General features: G+C 47.5%; 1 protein-coding gene across 1 annotated transcript in view; it reads right to left on the bottom strand.

Moving 5' to 3' along the window:
* Positions 1–4,807: 4,807 nt before the first annotated feature.
* Positions 4,808–8,846, bottom strand: part of KIAA0922 (KIAA0922 ortholog) — a 46,188-nt gene continuing 42,149 nt past the window's right edge. The window contains exons 30-32 of the mRNA XM_010179416.1: positions 8,349–8,437; positions 7,377–7,519; positions 4,808–5,220 (exon numbers count right to left, since the gene is read on the bottom strand). Coding sequence (XP_010177718.1) covers positions 4,942–5,220; positions 7,377–7,519; positions 8,349–8,437 — 511 coding nt within the window. The 3' untranslated portion in view covers positions 4,808–4,941. The remainder of the gene's footprint in view (positions 5,221–7,376; positions 7,520–8,348; positions 8,438–8,846) is intronic.

Consider the following 8,846-nt stretch of genomic DNA (forward strand, 5'->3'; position numbering starts at 1 on the left):
ACCAGTGCTCACACTGGGGAGGCCCCTTGCTCCCAGCCAAGCATGGTCCATGCCTGTGCAGGTTGCTTCCAAACACCAAAAACTCCACAGAGGTGCATTGGAAACACCAAACCACCACCACCAAACCCAAACTGCCCAGGGAGCAGCTCCCATGTACAACCAGGGGAGCGGTCAGGAATGGGTCATGAAAAGTTTCAGGGGTTACGCTTCTGCTGCTGTTGAAGAAAGCAGCGAGAAATGAAGTACAGCAGAAGCCATAGCAAAAACGAGCTGCATGGTGTGCAGCCCACGGCAACGAGGAGGCGTTTTTGTCAGGCAGGCACAGACAGGCAGCTTTTGCAGGGAAACTCACTCCAAAAATGGAGCAAAGAGGATGGCCCTGGGACGACAATGACCTTCAGCCCACCCCAGAGTGCAATGAGCCCTGCCCCAAGACATTTCCCCCCAAAAGTGGCCAGGTGGACTGAATGACAAGATGGGGCAGAGGAATCAAAGGCACAACTAAAACGAGCCTGGGGTGACGTGAACCTATTCCACAAATTGTTGAGAGCAAAGTAAGTAGATGGAGAGGGCAAAAGAAGATGGAGGTGACTCGATGACTAAGAAAAATAAACAAGGGGTGCTCTCTGAGGCTGGAAGGGCAGAAAGGAAATGCTGGAAAGCAGCACCCACCCTACCACCGTGAAGACCAGCCAAGAGCTCACCTGGCAGGGATGGCAGTGCTGGATCTGTGGGAACCTGCGGTGCTGCAGCTCCCCAGGTGGTACAGGGGCTTCTCCCAAGGCCGAGAGCAGTTGGGTGCTGCCAGCCCCAGTGGAGGTGAGCACCTCCCCTGCTTCCTCCCCTTCTGCAGGTTAAGACAGTCCACCTTCTCATCTGCCCTCCAGCAATCAGATCTCTCAGCTGCTCTCAGAGCTATCAAGCTCATTTCTACAAGCACAACAGCAAGCCATTTGCTGGTCATTGCCTCTGAGCAGCTGGAAGGGTCTTGCACGCTCAGGTCCACCTGCAGGATGGACCCACCAGTTGCCACCACACTTGTGACAAAGCTGCAAGAGCAACAACCGTGTTTTCCGTGTGAGCCTGCAGGGACCGATAGAACAAGGGGAAACGGCACCAAGCTGTGCCAAGGGAGGTTCAGGTCAGAGAGAAGGAGGAAGTTCTTTACTGAGAGGGTCGTCAGAAGCTGGAACAGGCTGCCCAGGGAGGTGGTGGAGTCACCATCCCTGGATGTATTTAAAGAGCGGGTAGACGAGGTACTTAGGGGGATATGGTTTAGGGGGTAGACAGGAGCAGTTGGACGTGATGATCTCAGAGGTCTTTTCCAACCGAGTGATTCTGTGACTTGTCCTGTCCCCCAAGGGCTTTGAACTCCACACGTGGGATTTGCAGCTTGGTCTGGCCAGTCTGCTGCTCCCCAGCAGTTCAAACCTGGCTCCCATGACCACTGGGCAGCCCAAATTCCTCCCTGCAGAAACTCGGCCCCACTCACCAATAAACAGGGTCCTGGCAGCACACTGTCCTCATCACTGAGGTGTTGCATTGGATGCTCCTCTTCCCCCAGCTCTCCAACTTGTGAAGGGCTTGCCGCAGCCTGGCGAGGCCGTGACACCTCAGCACCCCTGGGGTAGGTGCTGGCTGTGTCCAAATGCCATCTCATCGTCCCTATAAACATTCACAACACAGGCCAGGAATATTCCAGGATAGAAATTCTGGACGAACCGGGCAGACTTGGCCAAGATATCCCACGTGTCCTGTCCAAAAGCAGCCATAACTTGGTATTCCCGCTTCCCAATGCGCATCTGAGAAGCCACAGAGCTGCTGGGAGCAGGCTGGCACCAGTGCCAGTTTCAGAGATCAGTGAAACTCCCAGTCCTGCTACAGGGAATTCCTGGCACAAGGCAAGAAATTAGGAATTATTTAGCTCACGACAATGAGATGTCTTCAGAGCAAGCTCTCCAGTTTCACTCTAGCAGAATTGCAGTCATTTTGGTACTAAGACATTTGTAGAGGAATGAGTTTTTTCATCTTCCCCTTTAATGTAGGGGGAATGATTTTTAACTGAGCTCAAATCCACTTGCATGCAGCGGATTGCTAATTAAGCTATAGATGTCTCCTGATGGCAGCAATTATTCCTGGTAACCTTAATGAGCTTGTTACATTCCTTAGTTATTGTTATGAGAAGCTGTATGAAATACTTTGCCTAATACTACACAGCTCCTGGGGGAAACTACTTCTTGATCTGTTCTGGGTTGATTAAAGAGAATGATTTGGTTTCTCTCTTAGCAATGTTTCTCAAGTTGTTTGTGGCTCATTTCCCTTGTCTTTTGCTGGCACTTCAACAACTCTGACCAACTTTCTCACAGAGGTCTTCTTTTCCAAGCATTTCTAACTATTTTTTTTGCTCTCCCTGAACTCTCCAGTGTCTTTGCTTGGTTTATTGCATGGGTTCTTCCTCTCTTTTTCAGGGATTTATTCTGTCTGGAACATCCACATTACTTACAGCAAGGACTCAAGTGCCCATCAGGACTCTGCAGGGCTTTGGTGTTGCTGTTAAGAGTTTGTTGCAGATACAAGAAAAGCATCTCCTTACGTTCGTACTTGAGGAAAAGCTTCATTTTGGTGCATGGAAAATACAGATATCCTTAAAACAGTTAACAAAATAAACAGAATGAGCTGGGCAAGATAACTAAGCACAGCTTTGGACATCCTCCCTTCTCTCCTGTGCCTCAGCACATCCAAAATTCAATTAACAACAAGCAATATTATCCAGGGAATAAAGAACGTCATTGCATTTCAAACCAAATAATCACCTTTTTTCTCTCTCTGTATTTATTGTATTTGCACTCCCACTCTGTCCCTCCTGAAGTCTCCCATCATCAGCCAGAGGTGCACAGAAAGCACGGCTGTGGTTATGAACACGTCTTCATGGCTTAGTACTGATTCTGGGAGCGTCAGAGTTCACACGAACACATGAACTTTCCCTCAACATCACAAGCAATTACCACTGAACTCCAGAATCAGGCTCCCGCCCAGCACGGTGTATCATGAAAAGCAGCCAAAGACCCCAGGCTCTAGTTCTTCATTGATCAAGCCACTAAAACATGAAGGGTTTGATATGCATTCAGTGACCATCCCATTTTTCTGACATCAAAACCAAAGGAAGGCTCAGGAGCACCTTCCCCATGAGCAGTTAAAGCGGGTAAATGCAGCAGATTGAGTATCCCAACCAGTGGCTACTCCTGCCTGAGCTAACACACACACACAGGAAAGCGTACCTGGCGGGGGATCTTTCAACAAATCTCTGGTTTCAGGAACTGCTGATTTACTGAAGCAACCTTTTTGCAGAAACACGCTGTTTCTGGTGAAACATTTCATGACCACGGATGGCACTTCTGGCTGAAACCAGCAATTCTGAGGAGCTGGTCTGATAGCTCAGGAACGTGGTGAGACTGGTGGGGCTGCCGCCGAGTGGCCTTGCACGCAAGCTGTCAGCTATTCTGCAGTGCCTTTTCTGCTCTGCCTTCAAATAAGAACAAATGTGAAAGCCTCAACGTTTGGTTGTCAAACAGAGCTCTTGTCTTCCAGTCGGCCTGAGTTCAAAGGGCAAGAGGAAAGCAACTGAAGTACCAAAAAGTAAGGAACTTGCTCAAGTTCTCAAAACGGTGACTGCACCCTGGTGGCCTCTGGTCTGATCTCCCACAAGGAGCTGGACTGCCACCACCACCAGAGCAGGTCACACACAGCTCTGTTCAGCCGTACCATGAACACCTCCAGGCATGGAGATCTGCCCATCCTTTGGGGCCACCCCTTCTCCTGCAGCACCACCCTCCCAGGGAAGTCCCTCCTGTTCAACCTGAACCTCCCATGTGGCAGCCTGTGACCACTGCCAAGTGCTTTGACACCTGCAGCCACCACACAGGTCCTGGCAGCTTCATGGCTCTCCTTCAAGCAGCTGTGACTGGATCCCTCCTTAACTCTTTCTTTCTCTTCCTCTTTTTCAGGACATCTCCGAATCTGAGGGATGTCTTCCCCTTTTTCCACCACCTAGGAGTGAAGATGTGCCGTGGCAGAAGAAAGGGCTTTATGGGAATGCTCAGCAGAGCCAGCTTGCAATACAGAAAGATTCAGCCCTGAACTGGGTGGCAGCACTTCCCTGGTTCCCACTACAAAGATTCGGTCTCCTAACAGGAGCTAACACAACGCTGTGCTGTTTTGAAGAGTGGTGTGAACTCCACTCTCAAAAGAAATATTTGTTCCAGTTCAAGCTTTGGCATTTTCAACAAGGGCAGTTAAAGGCACTGAAAATGCTATTGTAACAGGAAAGCTGAAAATAGCAACACGAAATGTCACTGGGGAGTAAATCTCCTGAAGAAATGCCCGCTCACCCACGCTGCACCAGCGGCCGCTCGCATTTTGAACCAGATAAACAAGCCACAATTCAGCCTTTTTTCTACCGCCAGACGTTTACACCCACAAACGACCACGGCAGCAGCAGAAGTGGCACCACTTGGAAAAATCTCTGCTCTGCTTCAGCGGGCAGGTCCCCAGTGTCACTGTTTGGTACAGATCCGATTACTCACGGGTGCAAGTTTGCACCTACAAATGCCAAACCACTCCTAGATTATGCCACAGAATGTAAACTTCAGGAGAAATACATCCAGTACAGGTTCATGGATGCTTCTAAGAACAAAATTGTTCTTATTGTGTCCTTATTCCTTGAAAAATTTGGCGTTTTAAATTTATACCTGACAATAACAGCGTCCTGAGTACGCTTTGCTTTTTCAAATGCACTGAATGCTCAGACTTCAGTAAAAAAAATTTATTTTCAATATAAAAGTGCCAAAATATCCACCAACATTGTAATCTATTAAACAACCAGCTTACTCTAGTAATCAAAATTGCAAGCATCTTTATTCACATTTTTAAATCAAATTCCTTTCACACGTTTCCACAGTAACCCGAGTCCCTCGAAAGTGGAAAATTTGCATTTCGATTGGCTGCTGTAGTCCATATGTCCAAGTTCATGTAGGCACGGAAGGGGTTGAACCTCGGGTAGTATTCCTGCTTGCACATAACTGCCTGGTTCTCCACGTGGGTCGAGTGCTGGGTGGTGGCACTGACAGGGCAGCAGCTCTCGTAGACATCGCTCTGAGGTGCCCAGATGGAACCAAAAAGTCCAGACATGGGGGACAAGCTTCGAGTGCTTGAGAGGTAGGGCTGCAGGGTGAGAGAAAAATCAGCATGGGAAACTGCAAAAAGGAACCATTTTCCCAAGAAATGCAGAACTAAACTTGGGGACGAGTGGTTGGAGCTGCCAGGCAGAAAAGGACCCGGGGGTGTTGGTGGACAGCAGGATGACCATGAGCCAGCAATGTGCCCTTGAGCCAAGAAGGCCAATGGCATCCTGGGGTGTATTAGAAGGTTCTCCTCCTCCTCTGCTCTGCCCTGGTGAGACCACATTTGGAATATTGTGTTCAGTTCTGGGCCCCTCAGTTCAAGGAGGACAGGGAATTGCTGGAGAGAGTCCAGCGCAGAGCCACAAAGATGGAGGGAGTGGAGCATCTCCCTTACGAGGAGCGGCTGAGGGAGCTGGGTCTCTTTAGCTTGGAGAAGAGGAGACTGAGGGGAGACCTCATTCATGTTTATAAATTTGTAAAGGGCGAGTGTCAGGAGGAAGGAGCCAGGCTCTTCTCTCTGATGTCCAATGACAGGACAAGGGGCAATGGGTGCAAGCTGGAGCATAGGAGGTTTCATGTGAACATGAGGAAAAACTTTTTTACTGTGAGAGTTACAGAGCCCTGGCCCAGGCTGCCCGGGGAGGTTGTGGAGTCTCCTTCTCTGGAGACATTCAAAACCCGCCTGGACGTGTTCCTGTGTGACCTGGTCTGGGTGATCCTGCTCTGGCAGGGGGGTTGGACTGGATGAGCTTTCGAGGTCCCTTTCAACTCCTCTAATATTCTGTGATTCTGTGTAAACGGGAGGAAGCAGCATTTATGCAGAGAATTTGGGAAACACACAAGTAGAAAATAGCACATGACTTTACAAAGCAGTACGGTTGCTGAAATTATGACAGCAGCATTAGTGTGTGCGCGCAAAGGCGCTTCACTAAATGAAGCCATATGAGCTCCTCCGTGCACAGCATCGCTGTTACTGCAACAGGAACACAATCTTCAGTTCTGGTCAGGACGTTAAGAGAAATAGGGGAAAATGGAAGACACATGAAGAGCACCATGTTAAAATTAACAGAAAAGCATGCTAAGGAAAAAAAAAGTGTATGTCAGTGCTGAAAGACGACGTATGCCGAGAGCAGAGAGGGATATTCAGGATGGAAAAGAGACGGTAATTGGGAGCTGGGGAATTAAGTTAGAAAATTTTGAAAACTTATAAAGAACCTCCTGGAGGGCACGATGTGTTAGTGTGTGAGGAAGGCTCTTGGAGAAGGTCATGGAAGTCTTGGGACTTTTAAAACTGAATGAAACACTGAAATGCATTGTGGGGAAAAGCTCGCCAGGGAAATGAACTGAATTATCTAACGTGTTTTCCAATCTCTACCTTCTGTGTTTCCTGGCTTTCCTGAATACAATATGAAATCAAGCCACATTTATTTTAGGAAGCAGTCTTCTACCACTTTTGCTACTTTTTAACACAGCAGAATTTTCACTTTTGCAGCTGGAAATATTGCTTGTGTTATTTGGTTTGCTTTACTCAAAATAAAGCTTCTGTAAACAAAAAAAATAAATTCTAAACCAGAAGATGTTAAAACATGAGCAGAAGAGAAGGTGGTTACAGTTAAAGACCACCTTGAACTGAAGTCACTATATTGCACTATGGGATGACATAAACACGGCTAGTCCAGAGCGTAACAGGTCAAAGTCAGCATTCAGAAATCTGCACAAATCCAGCTTAAATCACTTGGATTTCCTAGCAAAAAGAACCTGTCGAAGTCACTGAGAGCAGCTGTCCATTCAGCTCTGTAATTTCCAAATCTCTTTGGGTTTTGCTGTCAGCACTTTTTGTGTTTTACCCTTATCTGACAAGGTTGATTTTGATAGGAAAAAGTCTCAGTAGACTATGAAATGTCCCAAATGTTTTTTCCATACGTAAGATGATTTCAGTCAAGCTGCAGGCAAAAGGATCTGTCATAAAATTTCACAGACAAGGTCCAGTAACAACCTTGACCGACGGCTGGAAAAAAGCCAGGCCCCCAATGCCAGCATCAAATACCTACAGAAGGCCACTTAAAGGGGATTCATGAAGAACACGTGAGCAACGGGTAGGGAAAATACAGGAACGTGCTGGGAATGCTCTGCAGAGGCACCCAAACACACTGGGAAGGCTCTGCAGAGGCACCCAGAGGCGGTGGCAATACTCACTGTGGAGTTGACGTAGCTGGCGGGCTCCCAGGCAGGGGGCAGGTTGGGAGGCGCGCTCCAGGCGGAGGGACAGCTCTGGTCGATGAAGGCCGTGTTCTGCACCGCTGCGGTACCTGGGAAGCCACTGGGGTAGTTCATGTTTTCTGCAGGTCATAAAAGCAGGAAGACGAAAAATAAGGCTATTGCAATATAAATGCTACTGACATTTCTGTGGAGGAACACTGAATCTTCTCAGAGTGAGCCAGGCTGGAGCTGACCTAAGCCTTCAGTGACTTTAGGGCAGCACAGCAGCGAAGCGTAACCATTTCTGTTAACAAGGCTACCACTCTGTACAAGGGACCCAATAACAAATTGCTATCAGGAGGATGGGATAAAGAGTTGGCAATCACCCTGCTGGAGAACAGAGTCTTTATTAGCCACAGAACGTGCATGGCAGAGCCTACCCAGGCTTTGCTGCCAACATGCCTCAGCTCTAAGGACCCAAGGGATCACTGTGCTGCCTGTGATACTGAGGCCTGACCTTTAATTATTGCTTAGGTAATGCTAAAGAATTCTAGGTTGCTGCCAGTGTGCTTTCCAAGCCAAGAAACTCTAGCCTGGAAAGGTAATTGGTCACAAGAGGCCTTCTGTTTCACACACTGGAAGGCAGAAGCCTGCCAGAGGGGAAACAAAGAAAACTGTGCAAAAAGATTTGTGTAATACTGTAGTCACGAGCATTTCCCTCTATTCCGTCTCAGAGGCCTGTACATTGGCTTTTCAGCCTCAGTAACTCCATACGAAGATCAGTCTTCTCATCCACCACATGCAGACACTGTTTATTACTACAGAGCACCCAGTCAGCTGGAAACCGTAAAGCCCGCTTAAGCAATGAACATCCAGATGTTTATAGACAAGCTCAGCCTTTTGTTCTACAAGAGGTGAGAGAAAAAGACCCGCGCTCAGTGATAATTCACAAGCTTAATTTCCTCTTACCTTCTGGGAAAGCACCATATTCGTTCATCTCTAGTGGACAATACATGTTGGAAAACTGGCTGTCGCAAGCTGCATTCCAGTCGATGAAGCTGTCCCAAGAAAAAATATAAATCTGCTGTCAGAGACAATTCCCAGAACTTCTGAAAATTATTTAGAAATGCTTATTTAATGTAAAGCTGTTGGATGCAAAATGCCTCTAACTGATGATGAGGCTTTTCATATTCTGCTTGCCAATCCTGCCAGTATCTACTCTATGTCACTACGCAATCACAGCGATTCTCTCACTGAGCTCTTTTTCCTCTGGGAGGATGAACAACTCACAATGACAGCTACCAGAGTCCTGCAACGCCTAACTGGGTTCAGCTTCTTCTCATGTCATAAGAAAATAACTGTACTTCTTTCTCACAGCCATGAAATGGTAGATATAAAGTGAAATAATGTGATTTCAAATAGAAGAAAACGTAATTGCAAATAAAACAGAGATTTCTACTTTCCCTA

Source organism: Mesitornis unicolor, unplaced genomic scaffold (assembly GCF_000695765.1).
Source record: "Mesitornis unicolor isolate BGI_N332 unplaced genomic scaffold, ASM69576v1 scaffold1352, whole genome shotgun sequence".
NCBI classification, from domain to species: Eukaryota; Metazoa; Chordata; class Aves; order Mesitornithiformes; family Mesitornithidae; genus Mesitornis; species Mesitornis unicolor.